The following is a 16,800-nucleotide window of genomic DNA, read 5'->3' as shown; positions in this document are numbered from 1 at the left end:
AGATTATTTCCCTCTAGCAACGTGGTTAAAGCTTGCAACTTATTCGAATGATTCGAAATTGTTTTGTTTTGTAGTGTATGGTGGAGTTTGATGGATGTGCTAATACAAAAATTACGAGTTAGTGAATTTTGAGAAAATGGCGGTAGATTGAAAATTATTGAGTTTTTTATCTATCAATTTGTTCTATATCATTAATAAGTACCTTAAAAAATATGAATTGTTAACCCCGAATACAGATTTACGATCGATCAATAATAAATTTTACTAAACAATACTTAAAAGACGAATAGTTTGGATCATCCGCATTTAAATCTAAACTAGGAGAGGAAAAGCCCTCCTTAATAATCACCCAATTTTTTGTCGGTCAAAGCAATAGCCCTTCATTAATAAGAAGCAGGCGACTCACATATTATAAACCATCTATACATGCCTTCGTTATTTGGTCACACATTACTAATTGTAATTAGCTAAATCCTAGAGTAGTAGCACCAATCTATCTAGCTAGCTAGGTTTAGTTGGTTCTACTTCTCCCTAGCTAGATGGACTCTAGCACATGAACTAGCTAGCTAGCTAGTTTCGCTGGAATATAACGTCTGATCGATACTTCATAAAACCATTGATGATGATGATGATACATTGATACAGTGATGCATCAATAATGAATTGTGATAAGACTTTTCAATTTCATACGGCACTGGGTAGGTAAGACGACATTGATTGCATATACTACATTAAGGTGATTTTTCATATCAAAACATGATGTTACAGTACACATGATGTTTTGTTGTTCGTCTTTTCACTTCAAAGATTTATAACGGCTTGTAAAAATAAAAAAGTTTAAAATTTCTAAATTAATATCTATGGATATGATCAAGCACAGAGAAATTGGTGAACATAGTTTTCTACATCAAAATATTAATTATCTTGATAACTAATCATACGACATTGTAATCTTTGAAAAAATCCAAAGTATATAGTTCTCTAAATCGATCAAGATCGAATGGGTCGACTCTCTATTCGTTCAAACGTACAAATTGCTAATGATTCACCAGATTAGAATTTCACTGCTTCATACATGATTGATAATTAACAAAAGTTTGACCGATCTGTTGCTTATGATGATAGAATTAAATTTTTTGATATGAAACATCCTCCTTCAAACGGCTTGCGCTCGTTCCTCCTCATAAGACCCCGAAAAAAAAATGGAGCTCATTCCTCGATCATTGTGGTAATTAATTGCTACAAAAGCTGCATGCATGCTCTAGAACATTTGCAGATCGTTACAGTAATAGTACTGCAGTTTGATGATCTCCTGTAGTCAACAGTCGACACTCACTTGCTGCAGACACCTTCTTTATGGTCGATTCCATATATGCTTCCTCTTTAGTCTTTAGGCCTCGTTTGGTTCACGGAAGGGAAATCAATTCCCTTGTCTTTCCCGTTGGGAAAGGAAACTAAAGTTCCTGTCAGATTTCCTTTCTTGTGTTTGGTAAAGCAGGGAAAGCATCCAGGAAAGACCATTTGATTTCCCTTCCGATGTTTGGTTGGTGCAGGAAAGGAAAGTAAAAATATATCAATGTTTCAATAATACCCTTATATTTTAAAATAAAAACAACCTAGAATGAATTTTCAAAACTACCAAGGGTACTCAAGCAATTAATGCTGGGGTATTATTGTCCAAAATTATTGCAATTAATGCTGGGAAATGGGATGTGAAACTCAATCCCATGAAGTTTGAGTGGAATGAGTTTACCCCCAACTTTCCCCTATGTCAGGAAAGCATTTCCAGACTTTGTGGTTACCAAACAAAGGAAAGGAATAACTTTCCTTTCCCAAGTCCTCAAATCCGCGAAACAAACGAGGCTTTACTCCCATAAGAAAAGAAACAGATTTTTGAACTTTGAAATGTTAGCTATATGCATTTAGGCCTCGTTTGGTTCGCAGAATTGAGGACTTAGGAAGGGCATTATTTTCCTTTGTTTGGTAACCACAAACTCCGGAAATACTTTCCTGACAAATGGGAAAGTAGAGGGGAAAATCATTCCACTCATACCTCATGAACTTTAGTTTCCCTTCCTCATGAGAAAGACAAGGGAATTGATTTCCTTTCCGTGAACCAAACGAGACCTTACAGTGAAAATGGTACACAGGTGTGCCCGGCTGCCATGGACGCATGCAGAGCTAGCCTTAAGTACTGGCCGAATATATGTGTGTGTGGTTCATATATATTATTCAATCTTCCAATCAACGTGTATTATTCATTGTCTTGTTCTTCTTCTTCTTTCATAGACTGTCAAAAAATTTGAAAACAGTACTAGGCCAGTAAATCTTTCTTTTAACAAGCAATATTCGTCATGCATATATAAACCTAGTGTCATGGCTACCCTCGATCAAGTACAGAACCAGGCCTATCCCTATCTAATTGTACTCTCTGCTACTTTCCTCGTTGGGCTGGAGCCAATGAGCGTCTCTAAACCAATTTTCATTACATGCTCCCAAAATTACAATGAAACATCCGAAACATGAATTTCATTTTCAATTTGATTCATAAGTCATCCTGGACTTTATCAAACCAAAATTAGTAGAAGACTACTAAAGGTCTAAAGACAAGCTTATAATTTCTTACTTACAAATGAAAGACTTATGTCATTAGACTAAATAATATTTATTTCAATAATAATAAAATGGAGCAAGTTTATTATATGCCTCTTATTTCGTCCTGCAAATCAAATGTCACCTAAAAGAGTTCTCCCATGTGAGGTAATTTTGCCAATGTTGTTAGTAATGAAAGTTAAGCTTTCTTTCATAGGGACAAACAGTGGCGTGTCTATTACAATAATTTACATACTAGAGTGCTAATTTTTGATGAAAAACATTCTTGTTCAATTGGCAAATTAGCTGTGCGGTTTTGACGAATCTCATTGTTAGCAAAGTTTTTTTTTTTTTTTTTGCTCTTCTCCCTTTTTCCCCCTATTTTCCTTTAGTTAGAGCAACTCCAACAATTTTCCTATAATTTCTGTATAATAGAGAAGCAAAAGTCAAAACTTTAGCATCTTTTTCTTCTCTAACTCCAACAGATTCTCTATTTTGCAGCAATCTCTAAAATCTCCATATTCTTCTTTAAAATTTTAGAGATTGCTGTAAATATAGGAAATTTGGTTTTCTCTTTCCTCACTTTCCCTAAAATAGGGATAGTTATAGGGAATCTGTTGGAGCAAAAGAGATTCATTTTTTCCTAAAATAGAGAAAAAATAAAATATGGGGAAGCTGTTGGAGTTGCTCTTACAACATCTTCTATTAATTCTGACCCAAACTAAAAAGAAAACAAAAAATCTTATATACAAATCTTCTTCTTTTTTAACGCGGGGGGTGTCAGTCCATTGATAGTAAAATAGGATACATTACAAGTATGACTCACCCGGACTCCGAACAACGACAGAAAAGAGCCATGAATGAATAATCTAAAGCAAGCCCTAGACTACCCAAACATAATGTAACCATGGGAATAAGCCCCAAGGAAGCAGTAATCTTGACACTACCAGGTAAGCCTCCGAACGCGGTCAAGAGTCTTACCCAATATTATTCAAAGACCCGAAAAATCACCCTACAAGTAGTCCGATGGCGGCTTGAATGCAGGTTTTGCCATTTTCCTCTTGATGATGGTGCGTGGTGGTGGGGTTTCCTTGATATGGGCGATGAAGCTCTGCAGCGTGTTGTGGCGGTAGGTTTAGTGGCGAGTTCGCCAGCGAGTCGCAGCGGCGGCGGGATTCTTTGCTTGTGGCGATGTTGCTGCACAGGGTTGAAGGAATCAAATTTGGGCTAGGCTGCTGCGTGGCCTTGGGCTAGCTTGTTTTCCTTTGGGCCTTTGGGCTTCTAATCATTTAGTAGTTTGTTTACTTTCTATAATTCCCTACTGTTTTTAGGGAGCTAATGCACTTCTGTATTTCGTTGTTCCTATTTACTATGTCGTAGTGTCAACATAGTTTATAGGCTCAAATTTTTTTTTTTTTTCAGTAAGCGGGGAATGTTCAATGAGTGGACCTAATTTATGTATCGATGTGGTACTACCACATACTTATTATGTACCCCATGTCAGTAGAGGGAGGATATGTAATGGTCAATTCTGACTTCAGATGAGTGATATATGCCCGATTTGAGTTCGATTAAAAATATATATATATATATATTTTTTAAAATTATTCTTTATAGACCATTTTGTCAAAAACTCAATAAAATCAGTTAGAGTGTGTAAACAAAGTGAAAATTATGTGTTCATTCTCAAAAAAAAAAAGTGAAAATTATGTGTTAATTAATAGCAAAGGGAGTGAGTTTTTAAGATGGGATATGAGGATGAAATAAAAGATGCTATATTTTCAACCCTATCAGTCAATCAGTAAATCGGTGCCTCTTTTCTTGTGCATGATTTGATATTTTCCGCGAAATCAGCTTCCCCTTTTACAAACTTTTCCTTTCACGTTTCTTTCTAGCTCTTCTAAAGCAGCTTTTTGAAATAGTACCAGTGCCAGTACTGTCGATCTCATTTCTTTTAAGCTAGCTAGACGTCCCAGATCGATCAGAACACATTGACACAACGAAAGTAGCAATTTTTATAGCTCGCAAAGCATCGATGGGTCGTTCTACAGGCTCTGGAAATAACTTTCTCCAAGTTGTGGCCAACAACTTTGATGTTCTTGCTTTGTATGTCTCTCTGATCAATTTCTTATGCATATATCTTTTACTGAGATATTGGCATGCATTGTGCTTTTGTCTTGGTCCTTAATTTCTTACTCAAACTTTTTGCTTCTTATCTGCAGACCTCTTGTCACTCTAGTTTTCCCCTTGTAAGTATCTGTATAATGTGGATCGTAGCGCTAGCTATATATACACTACTTACTATCTACTGGATCTTCAGAAGGGTTTCAAATCTGAAATTATGGTTGATACATGAAATGCATGTGTTTGTTTTCGACAGATATGCTTCGATTAGGGCAATAGAGACCAAGTCTCGCACTGATGATCAGCAATGGCTTACGTACTGGGTTTTGTATTCTCTCATAACACTCTTCGAGATGACCTTTGCCAAAGTCCTTGAATGGTGATCGACCTTAATTCTTAACCATATGCATGTAAATATTGAGTATGAACATCAACTTATTTCATTACTCCACTAATTACTATGATCCATTATGCTCGCACAGCTTCCCGATTTGGGCTTATGCCAAGTTGATCGTGACTTGTTGGTTGGTGCTGCCTCAATTCAATGGCGCAGCATATGTTTATCGCCGCTTCATCCGACCCTTCTACATGAACCCACAGATCATAACTAATGGTCAGCAGATCTGGTATTTCCCAAGAACCAAGGATAAGAAGAACATCTTCAGCAAACCAGATGATGTTTTAACCGCCGCTGAGAAATATATGGAAGAACATGGCACTGAAGCTTTTGAGAGGCTCATAACCAAGGTACCTGGATATAGTGTGTACGTACACATAGTATACCTATGTTATTGCCAGCTCATAACCAATGTACCTATATATGAGTAGTGTTCACACGGTCATGAGTTGATATTAATTTTCTATTGCTTTGCAGACTGATAGGGAAGCAAGAGCCAGGAGGAGCAACAATTACATGATCTTTGATGATGATTATATGTACTAATTAATTAAACTAATTAATCCCTACTGATGGAGTATCTGCTTTGTCCTTGATTAGAATCTAGCTATATATGAATGTACTCGCTCCAGCTATCATGGAATGAAATTTGAGTATTATTTTGGCTTTGAACTTCTCAAGTCCCCTGTTTGGAGTATATCATCATGTACACACAAGGTCAGGAGTGGAATAAGGATGGCATCCAGTTAGTTAAGAAATTAGTTAATATTAACACCAAGCCTTATTGGAGGGCATTTATCAACTGTGTATTTTTAAACTAAATATTGGAGTTTAATTCTTTTATTCCCACAAGAATACACAGTTGATAAAAAGATTGGAGATTTATTTCAACTGATGAATTGAATAGAATGATCAAAAGGAGTTATATTACTATCCTTAACATATCAAATACTAAACTTCAAATGAAAACAATTAAGAAACAACAAAACCTCAAAAACAATACGAGGTGCAATATTTTTGTGATCGTTGTGAATGCATATATAGCAAACTAGTTGTTCTTGTCTAAAAAAGAAAACAACAAGTACTAATGGGCAATACAATCTACTACAATACAATTTGAATTACCATTACTTGAGAAAAACACCTCTATAGTGCACATACCACTAAATAATATAAATCATGCATGTATTTCCATTTTGTTTTATCAAAAGAGGTCAGCCCATTATATAGATTCAACAAGCAGTACAAAAACGAAACACCCCTATGGGGTCGACAGAAAGAATCGTTTCTCAAAGTACCCTGAGACTCCTATTCTAAAACAAGAACAAAACCCAATATATCCCCAGTACACCCACCTTTTAGAAAGTCCACGCACCATTATTTCAAACAAAGACTTAGGAACTCTGAAGCAGAATAAAAAACCCTCAGAGCTACTGATCTTTGCATTGCGACCGAGATCAAAAAATTAAAAAACATTTGGAGTAGAGGATGAAGTATCACCATCCACTCCGTCTTCATTCATCAGAGTCGCCCCAATTGAGAAGTTCCAATCAACCTCAGCCCATGCAGCCCAATATCCAGCCCTCAAGAAGCCCAGTATCCACAATCAACTCCAAGAGTCACATCCACTCCCAAAACCAAAGGCAGACCAGGCCCTAGTAAAAGTTTGGGCCCAGCCCACCCACATACCGTCCAACCAAAACCAGGCCCAGTTGGTCCAACCAGCTAAGAGAACGTCACCACCCCCACCACAGCCAACCAAGTCGCCACCTCCGCCGTAGATTACCGCCGGAGCGACTGCACTGTTACAACCAACTCTATCCCAGCCACCGATTTCCACCCTAGCAATCACCTTCGCAGCAGACATTCCGCAGCCACTGGTGTCAGAACAACCACCGCGTCCATTGATGATGCTACCACCTTCGTCGTCGGCCTTGGAGCGGAAATTACAGAAGCAAGAACCGACAAAGGCCGACCATTCTCTTCCAGTACAAACCCGATCCTCTGCGTTCATCACAGCCTCTACCATAAGGGACTGAACACCGCAGTTACCGGCGAGATCCATCTCACTAGGACCTACGACATCCATTTCATGAGAATATTCCCAATATCGCCTGTCCCAAAACCTCCGATCCGGCAATGATTTCAGAGCCAGACTCCACCCAGAAGCAGTTAAAGTACCAAGTCCCTTACCGGCGAAGATGCCACATCCCAATCCACAGCCGCGGTCGAATAACCCCAGCCAATCCACCCCAACAAATTCAATAAACTCCACCCACTCCACCGTCGGGCAAAGACCGGCCAAAAAGAAAAGGAAGAGGAACGATAGGCCTAGGCCTACACTTTTATCCATGGAAAATGGAGAAGGTATAAGAGCAGTAGCCACCCTAGACGACGGCGCTCGAAACCCTAGCAGAGCTAGGTCAGATATGGGTGAATAATTTTCTTTTTTGGAAACTAATCAAACTATTAAACTGTGCATGTATTTCCATAGCATTATAAGAGACATAAATCAAGATAAAACATTGTATACACCTGCATTTTTGTTTGCCGTTGTTATTAACGTACGTTAAATATGAATGTATATATACATTATTTTTCCACTCGATTGCATCAAGATCAATACCGACGGGGCTTTTAATCATGATTCAGGCAAGGCTGGTTTTGGGGGATTTTTCCGCAATTTTAGGGGTGAGTTTATTGGTGCCTTTGCGTGTAATCTTGACATCCCTTGTTCAGTAGACGCGGAGGTGATGGCTGTTATTAAGGCAATTGAACTAGCTTGGGTGCGGGAGTGGAAGCATATTTGGCTAGAAGTTGACTCTTCCCTTGTTCTTAAATTCCTCAATTCCCCTCAGCTTGTTCCATGGAGACTTCGTGTGGCATGGGATAATTGTATGTTTCATGTCTCTCAGATGCAATTTCGTTGTTCTCATATATTCCGAGAAGGAAATCAAGTTGCAGATGCTTTAGCAAACGTAGGTTTAACTTCTTCAGGTTTGGTTTATTGGGATTCAATCCCCCAATTCCTTATTGACCTTTGTCATCGGGATAAGCTTGGCTTACCTCATTTTCGTTTTCTTCACTGATATTCTTTCAGTGCTACTAGGTTTTGTTTGTAGGTTGGTTTGTTTTTGGAGGGGTTTTGTTTTGCCCCGTCCCTATTGTTTTGACATTATCTCTTTCTAATAAATTGAGCTCTGCTCCTTTAATAAAAAAAAATATAAAAAAAAGTTCCACTTGAATCTGCCTTTATGGTATAAATTGTCTATACGACCCTCAATCCAATAATGCACTTTATCAGAGTGATATAATGGACAATTCATAAGTGATTAGAATGAGATTATAAGCGTGTCTTACTAACATCTTCCTTTTCAACTCTCAAAATCATGACAATATGAAATCCTAAAGAAATGGGTTTTTATTTTTTATTTTTTTTTTAGACTAAAGGGTTGGTGGGATGATAATTTGGGTTAGCAGCAATTGTGGCCACCGAAGTTTGATCTCACTTACTCCAAAAGAGTTGGCTATCTTGGTGTTAGTGGAGTTTGATTGGTAGAATGATCGTAGAGTATGCTGTAAACTTATTAGGTTGAATCTCTTTTAATTTTACGGGTTTTGATTTAATCGTTACACGAATTGTAAAATCGGTTTGCGTGACTGAATTTGTCTTATCTTCTCCTTGATATAAACCAACTTCACTTGCTTTCTTTCCTCTTTATTGTATACCAACTTTGAGATTGCTTAAGTCTTAGTGCGAAATTTAGGGTATAGATTTCTTCTCGATACCCAAAAAAATGACGACAATAGGAGACAAAAATCAATAGAAAAGCAAATGGTATCTACATTTTTTTTATTTTTTATTTTTTAAAAAAGAAAAAAAAAAAAGTGGTCAAAAAACAATAAATAATGAAAAAGACAAAAGCTCATATTGTCACCAAAGTCCAAATAAGGACAAAAGCAAAGCATCCCCATCCCGGGAGATTTTGAGTGGTGACGTGGCACCAAAGCGGCACAGAATTGATTTGGTAACCAGGAGAAAACAAACAGATTTTTTAAACTTGTTCTTTGAAAAAACAAACAAATCAAAAGAAAGAGAGAAGAAGAAGAAGAAGAAGAAGAGGCGCGCACGTCAACAAAAGCCAACCTTTCACATTCAGGTATCTCTCTCTCTCTTTCTTTTGGTTTCTCTCAGCTCTGAAACGACCTCCTCAGATTTCAGGGAATCGGCTCACATTCGCCGATTATTTTGTGCAATGTAGGTAAGCTCAATCTTCCTCGCTATAATCTTTGCACGTTTCGGGTTACAATTTTGGTTCTCGCTGCGAAAATCGAAACGTTTCGGTGGGGATTTGGTTGAATTCTAGGGTTTCTTTGATTTCCGGGCAAGTGGTTTGAGCTGTTTGGGAGCTCAGTGGCGTGTGGAAAATTAGTGGTTTGATTTGTTCGGCATTGTGGATGATTTAGGGTTTCTTGAGCTGCAAGGTTGTTTTCTTGAGATGAAGCAATTTGTGCTTGGAATGGGGTAGAGATGAAGCGGAGGGGTTTGAAGCTGAGTGATGTGTGGTTTTGGTTGGTTTAATGGGAAGAAGGAGTTGGGGATTCGGTTATGGTGTCGAAAATATTAGGTGGTGGTGTTGGGTCCTGTACTTGTGGGGAAAACCTGATATTGCAACTTGAATGGCTATGGCTAGTCCTCAGAGAATCGGTCCGGCCGACAGGGATATCGACCAGGTTAATTTGGTCCCCTTTTCATTTTTTTGCTCTCCCATGAAATAACTGCTACTGTGAATGCTGGCTGGATTGTACTAACTAGAACATTTTGTACACTTTCGAAACAAATCATCTAGCATATAAGTGAATGCACATTTTTGTCTAAGCGCAGTGTAGTGAACTATAATGCATTAAGCTTCCTAATGCAGCTTATGCTTGCATTTCAGGCCATAGCGGCGCTTAAGAAAGGCGCGACTTTGTTAAAATACGGGCGCAGAGGGAAGCCGAAATTCTGCCCTTTCCGGCTTTCTAATGTAAGTTGCCTTGACAGATAGCTCTCTTTCTGTTCTGTTCTGTTGACTCAAATTGTTTTTTTTTTTTTTTTTTGTTTCAGGATGAGGCTTTACTGATATGGTACTCTGGAAAAGAAGAGAAACATGTTAGACTTAGTCATGTTACTACCATTATTCCTGGGCAGCGTACTGTAAGTTTCGATTTCATTCTCTTTGGTTAGAAAATCTCCAATCTGAGCTGAACATTTTCCAAACCTTTAACATGTTTTAATATGCTTATGCCTTGCATTGCTCGTGATTTTGTTTTCCTTTTCCTAGATTCGTTATCATTTTTATGCAAACAATTCAAAAATATCGATAGGTATAATTTTGGCTTTCTTCCAGGCAATATTTCAGCGGTATCCACGACCAGAAAAGGAGTACCAATCATTTTCTCTTCTTTACAATGATAGATCCTTGGACTTGGTGAGTACATTTGCTAGGCCAGCATGCTTAAGCTTCACTTTTGCAGTTTATGCTCGACCAAGAAAAATCAATAAAATGGGACCTTCAGAAATCTTGTTTGCTAGTGTGATTTAATACATGACCACCATATTGACAGATATGTAAAGACAAGGATGAGGCTGAAGTTTGGTTTGTTGGTCTTAAGGCATTAATTACTCGAGGTTCCTACCGGCATTTTAGAAGTGAGTCAAGAAGTGACAACAGTGTATCAACAGATACCCCCCTTGCTCATACTCGAAGAAGTTCTCCATCAATCGCACCATTCACCTGTGTCAGTGACTTATATTTTTATTTATCCCCTTTTATCTTTGAAAACAAGGAATAGCTCTGCTAATAAATCAAGCATTTACAGTTTATTCTTGTTTTATTTATTTAATTATTCATTTATTTTTTCTTACAGACACAACAGGATGCTGCAGGAGATACTGAGGGACTTCCTTTGGAGACTGCCCCAACAAATAGATTAGGAAGGGCATTTGCTGACATAATATCATATACTGATGCTACCAAGACTCAAGCTGAGTCACCTCCTATTTCCTCATTATCACCTGCATCTGTAGATAATTCAAATGGTCGAAGTTCCACATCTGAAGCAATTCGAATTAGTTTATCTAGTGCCGTAAGCTCATCAAGTCAAGGTTCTTGTCCAGATGACTTTGATGCTTTAGGAGATGTTTTTATTTGGGGTGAAAGTATTAATGGTGGAGTACTAGGAGGCAATGTAGATAGAATAGGAAGATCAGTTTCTTCCAGTATGGATGCTCTCCTGCCCAAGGCATTGGAATCAACAGTGGTCATAGATGCTCATGGAATTGCTTGTGGTACCAGACATATTGCACTGGTCACCAGGCAAGGGGAAATTTTCAGTTGGGGAGAGGAGTCAGGAGGCAGGCTGGGTCATGGTGTAGGAGCAGATGTTTCCCACCCTAAGCTCATTGGCACTCTTAGTGGCATGAATGTTGAATTAGTTGCTTGTGGGGAGTATCATACCTGTGCTGTTACAATTTCTGGAGAGCTCTATACATGGGGTGATGGCACTAATAATTTTGGTCTACTTGGACATGGACGTGAAGTTAGTCACTGGATTCCCAAAAAGATAAGTGGTCATATGGAAGGTATACACATATCCTATATCTCTTGCGGACTGTGGCATACAGCTGCTGTGACCTCAGCTGGTCGGTTATTTACATTTGGGGATGGTTCTTTTGGTGCTTTAGGCCATGGAGATCATAGTAGCACAAGTACTCCACGAGAGGTGGAAACTTTGAGAGGGCTGAGAACAGCAAGGGTTGCTTGTGGCGCTTGGCACACTGCTGCAGTTGTTGCAATAATAAAGGAATCATATATGTCTGAGGATTCTGGTAACTCTGCTTTTGGAAAGCTGTACACCTGGGGCGATGGAGATAAAGGCCGACTTGGACATGGCGATGAAGTTTCTAGACTAGCTCCTGAATGTGTAGCTGCATTGGTTAATAAAAATTTCTGTCAAGTAGCATGTGGGCATAGTCTCACAGTTGCCCTTACAACATCAGGACATGTATATACAATGGGAAGCGCTGCTTGTGGACAGCTTGGCAATCCTTCAGCTGATGGAAAAGTTCCCACTCGTGTTGAAGGTACAATTGCAGATAGCTTCGTCGAAGAAATTGCCTGTGGTTCTTGTCATGTGGCAGTTTTGACTTCCAAGACAGAGGTTTATACTTGGGGAAGGGGTTCAAATGGGCAATTAGGACACGGAGACAATGATAATAGAAAGACACCTACTCTCGTTGAATTTATGAAGGATAAACAAGTAAAGAGTGTAGTATGTGGTTCAAACCTTACTGCAGTCATTTGTCTTCATAAATGGGCATCTGGTGCTGACCATTCCGTTTGCTCTAATTGTCATAATCCCTTTGGTTTCAGAAGAAAACGTCATAATTGTTATAATTGTGGGTTAGTTTTCTGTAAAGCATGCAGCAGCAAGAAAGTTCTGAGAGCTGCCTTGGCTCCAAATGTGAACAAGCCCTATCGGGTGTGTGATGATTGTTATACTAAACTAAAGAAAGCTGCAGAAGCTAGTTCTGTTGTACGAAATCCCAAAATTAGAAGTGGACATGTACACCATAAATCCTGTGAGACGGCAGACAAAGAGACTCTAATGCCTATGTTACGGGCAACACTGTCCAGAATTTCATCCTTTGGCTCAGGCAACCATACTGAAAGCAAGATTCCTAAGCCTGAAAGAAAACCAGAAGCGCGTGATAATCGTGTCTTTCCAATGCTAAATGGACATTTGCAGTTAGGGGCCTTTACTTTGTCAAAAGCATCAACTTCCCTTGATGGAGATCCAGGAAAGTTCATGTCAGCGTCCATGCCTACTTCCAGAAAGTCTTCTGTGTTTGCATCTCCTGTTTCAGGAAAGTCAAGCCCACGTCAGTCTTCTGAAGACATTCTTGAGGACCCAAAGTTAGTAAATGGAAGTTTGAGCCGAGAAATTATCAGTTTAAGGGCACAGGTATGCCTGTTACAGTGCTTTAATGGCTGCAATCTCATATTTATTAATTGCATACACAGGCAAGTGGTATAACATAAGCTGATTATGTTTTTGAACTCTAAGTGGTCTAAAAATATCAGTTTTCTACATTTAAAAGATTCACTTTATCGCATCCTTTGGCTTTTGGGGGCATTCCTTTATTATTTAATTTTTTTTTTATTTGTGGCAAATAGCGTCCAGAGGGTTGGGGTAACAGGTGTGGACTTTTGACAGTACATAGAGTTGATCTTATGGGTATCATATCTAGGAAAGGCCTCATCTAAACGTAGTTCAATGTCCGGGTGGACTGTAAGATTCTCAAGTGTGTTACATACCTTGCCTCTCGTTTCAATAAGTTTCATGACAAGGTTTTATCTTCTACTTTAAACAGAGTTCAATATAGCTTCAAACTATTAATTCATCCACGTTTGCTTTAGGAGGTCAAGATACTTTACAGGATTGACTAGAGTAGCTTAGCAGAAAATCTAGACTTGGATACTAGAAGATTATTACTGTTATTGACTAGCCTAAAGAACCTCCTCCTGGAGGTGAGTTCAAGGGTGTGGATGGTTGAATTTCGTTAATACTAAAGGGAGAGGAGCAAATCTGGATAACAAACTGATGTGATACCCAATAAAATGACTAATGAACTGAGGCACCGGGTTAAATTCACATTAACAGGAAAATGAGAGGATACTTTTGTTTTTTGTTTTTTTGTTTTTTTGGGCATATGAATCGATTCAGACTTTAATTGCTTTCATCTCCTTTTATATTTCAAATGGGTTGAAAAATTGTTTATAACTAAGCTATTCAGAAAACTATGCAGGTAGAAGACCTTACTTTCAAATCCCAACGACTTGAAGCTGAACTTCAAAGAACATTAAAGAAATTGAACGAGGTCTCTGCAGTAGCTACCGATGAAGCTGAAAAATGCAAATCTGCAAAGGAAGTTATCAATTCTCTAACTGCTCAGGTTTGCAAGATGTTCTCTGTTCATTATTTTGTTTTCTTTCATATCTTTGAGAAATATAATTGAGGCATATATGCTCGATTAATTGATATTAAGAATGGTCCTCCAATATATATTCAAATTAGGAGCAGAGTGCCTGCTGGTACTGACCCAATTTTATGCATAACTATATCATTATAGGATCTTGATAACCTCACTTGAAGTTGTTGGAGTCGTACTAGTAACACAATAATAAACAAGTGGTGTATTACTCTCCAGGAGGTTGCTATTATCAGATTTCTATACATTTGTCTTCAGTTCTCAGACTTAACTCATTATGTGTTGGATCCTAATATAACCTGAGAGCCAGTTAACAAAGTGAGGATACAAAAAGCCTATTAGCTAAATCATAAACTTTGCAAATTTCACATGTTTATGTTTAGGAGATAGTCATTTTAACTTATTGGTTGACTTGAAGATATGTTGATTGGTTTGATTGATAAGGATTTTTTATGCTATTCTGGAAGTGTGCTTAAATTGATGATGAAATAGAAAGTCAAGATCATCTGGTGAAATTCATCTGATTGACAGTTATAAAGCCAAATTCTCAACAGATTATTTTCTAAGTCTGTTAGATTAACTATGTTCTGCTTATGTTAACTATCTACTTCTCAAACAGTTGAAGGAGATGGCTGAAAGAATGCCAGAAGGACATGTTGCAAGTTGCAATGCAGGTTCAACTCCTCATGCCATCACTTTTGTAAATCAGTTATCCAAAGAGAACCCTCAGACAAATATGACTACTCCTCAAATGGAGTCCAATGGCAATTCAATGGATCGGATCTTAGGGAATGGAACTAAATCACAGAGTGGAAAGGTAGAGCGAGTTCTACAAGATGAACCTGGTGTCTATATAACTTTATGCTCCTTGCCGGGCGGTGGTAATGAACTCAGACGTGTTCGCTTCAGGTATTTTTCACCACACACCACCACCTTTCTTTTCAAAGATTGATAAATACTACCGATTTAATTTGTAAGGCCATGCATTAGGTTGTAGAACTTTATTACACACTCGGCTGGCACATTTGAATCCATGTTCTTGAGGAATCTCCATCAGCTTTCTTTCTAACTGTTGACTGGTTCTCTATCCTACACTTTCTGTATTCATTCATCTCTATTTTTAGTTGGTTTTGCTCATCTTATCACAGCGTCCTCCATCTGTTATATGAAACTATTACACATATTTGTCCGCCGAAAAATATAGCTTTAATTTCACGTTGTTAGGTAATATGAATTTGATTATCCTGTTGGAAAAGCAATTGAATCAATGTTGTTTGGTCAACTGTTGTTCCACAGTCGGAGACATTTCACTGAAGAAGCAGCAGAGAGATGGTGGGCAGATAATGGCGCAATGTTGTGCGAGCGGCACAATATACAAAGTGCAGAGTAGTATGTTTGCTGTCCATGTATGAATACATCCCACGACCTTCTTCCTCTACTGGAATGTGTAAATTTTGCCCGTTAATCATTCAGTAGAGTTTTGCTCAAAGGATCTGGAGTTAGAATTCGCAAAAGTAGACTGAGATTTAGAATGTCAAAACTTTAGTAAGCAGAGATTTTTAAAATGTGAAAAAAGAAGAAAAAGAAATCTATGAGCTGAAGGAGACATTTTGAGGAGTCAAGACATTCTGCAGTTTTTTTTTGGTCAGATTAGATATTCTGCGGTTAATGCTGATATTTTGCAGGATTTTTCTTCTTCTTTTTCTTAGGGTTTAGGGTTTAGGATCCATCTCAAGACGAATCATGTTTTTGAGATGTATCTCAATTTTTTTCATCTTTTCCTTTTGGAAAGCTCTTGTACTCCCAACTGTTTTTTATAAAAGCCAAGGAAATGTCTCACGTTAACTCCTACCAGTTAATATTATGAACTTCTCCATCATCCAATAACTTTGCTGTCAAAAAGCCTCTCATCAGTCTCATGATACATTTTGCCGAAGAAATTTTGTCCGCAAACAGTCAAATAAAAAATAATAATAAAACGTTATCATAAAAAAATGATAATAATAAATAAATAAAAAAACCCTAGTTTTTAACAATGAAAATACCTAGCGCTCTGCTAGGGCTGGGAGAGCGCCGCCTCCGGCCTCTCTGTACCTTTCTCCATCATCGATGAAGTACTGTTCCGATGTCGTCCTCGGCGTCGGTTGTTGTGCGCACGGCTCCCGCCGTGCCCTGTATCGGGTCGTGGTTCGCATCTCGGCCGGTGGTAAGTTCTTCTGATCAGATTCGTTCTGATCGTGTGTTGCGTCAATGGGAAGAAGCAATGGATGTAGTGTTGTCCCAGATCCGGTCTGCCTGTAGTGCTTTTCGTCAGAGTGGGGAAGAGGCTGTGTTCCCGTTCTGGTTTGGGACGGCGTCGAGATTCCGACCAAGCCGGGCTCGACTGAAATCGGGTTTAGGGATGGCGTCGAGGTGGCTGGGCGAGGAACTCGAGTTCGACAAGCGTGGTGGTGGGGAGCTGCTGCCAAGGGGTTTGTCGGAGTCAGGCTCGGTTAGTCAGAGTCTCTCCGATCTGAGAGGGGACTGGGTGTGGCGGAGCAATTGCGCAGTCCCGGGTCGAACCAAGATCCGCGCCACGGAGGGCGGCGTCTGTGAAGGTGTTTGGCGGCGAGGTGACCAGGGTGGGATCGATCTGGGCGAGATCTGCGTTCCG

General features: G+C 38.9%; 2 protein-coding genes across 7 annotated transcripts; both read left to right on the top strand.

The window, feature by feature from the left end:
- Positions 1 to 4,468: 4,468 nt before the first annotated feature.
- Positions 4,469 to 5,785, top strand: LOC133711498 (HVA22-like protein c). The gene is made up of 5 exons (XM_062137608.1): positions 4,469 to 4,698; positions 4,815 to 4,841; positions 4,973 to 5,095; positions 5,199 to 5,463; positions 5,591 to 5,785. Exons 1-5 carry the CDS (start codon positions 4,628 to 4,630, stop codon positions 5,657 to 5,659), a joined length of 555 nt encoding a protein of 184 aa, XP_061993592.1. The 5' UTR covers positions 4,469 to 4,627; the 3' UTR covers positions 5,660 to 5,785.
- Positions 5,786 to 9,119: 3,334 nt separating this feature from the next.
- On the top strand, positions 9,120 to 15,992 carry LOC133709756 (PH, RCC1 and FYVE domains-containing protein 1-like). 6 transcript variants are annotated; one of them, XM_062135611.1, is made up of 10 exons: positions 9,120 to 9,273; positions 9,376 to 9,847; positions 10,054 to 10,140; positions 10,221 to 10,310; positions 10,504 to 10,584; positions 10,721 to 10,894; positions 11,033 to 13,120; positions 13,965 to 14,111; positions 14,767 to 15,056; positions 15,444 to 15,992. In XM_062135611.1, exons 2-10 carry the CDS (start codon positions 9,794 to 9,796, stop codon positions 15,535 to 15,537), a joined length of 3,105 nt encoding a protein of 1,034 aa, XP_061991595.1. In that variant the 5' UTR covers positions 9,120 to 9,273; positions 9,376 to 9,793; the 3' UTR covers positions 15,538 to 15,992. The 6 variants fall into 6 exon arrangements, with proteins under 6 accessions (XP_061991595.1, XP_061991593.1, XP_061991594.1 ...); XM_062135609.1 differs by having other exon boundaries at positions 13,953 to 14,111; XM_062135610.1 differs by having other exon boundaries at positions 11,024 to 13,120.
- Positions 15,993 to 16,800: the final 808 nt, after the last annotated feature.

This window comes from Rosa rugosa, chromosome 5, assembly GCF_958449725.1.
Source record: "Rosa rugosa chromosome 5, drRosRugo1.1, whole genome shotgun sequence".
Lineage (NCBI taxonomy): Eukaryota > Viridiplantae > Streptophyta > Magnoliopsida > Rosales > Rosaceae > Rosa > Rosa rugosa.
The sequence above is the reverse complement of the archived record's forward strand: the minus strand, read 5'-3'. Positions and strand labels throughout refer to the sequence as shown.

Coding starts and splice junctions, on each gene's coding strand:
- LOC133711498 (XM_062137608.1), top strand. CDS start 4,628: ATGGGTCGTTCTACAGGCTCTGGAAATAACTTTCTCCAAGTTGTGGCC. Junction 4,842..4,972: donor GTCACTCTAGTTTTCCCCTT/GTAAGTATCTGT, acceptor TGTTTTCGACAG/ATATGCTTCGATTAGGGCAA. Junction 5,464..5,590: donor TTGAGAGGCTCATAACCAAG/GTACCTGGATAT, acceptor ATTGCTTTGCAG/ACTGATAGGGAAGCAAGAGC.
- LOC133709756 (XM_062135606.1), top strand. CDS start 9,794: ATGGCTATGGCTAGTCCTCAGAGAATCGGTCCGGCCGACAGGGATATC. Junction 10,585..10,720: donor ATGATAGATCCTTGGACTTG/GTGAGTACATTT, acceptor CCATATTGACAG/ATATGTAAAGACAAGGATGA. Junction 13,121..13,952: donor TTATCAGTTTAAGGGCACAG/GTATGCCTGTTA, acceptor TAAGCTATTCAG/AAAACTATGCAGGTAGAAGA.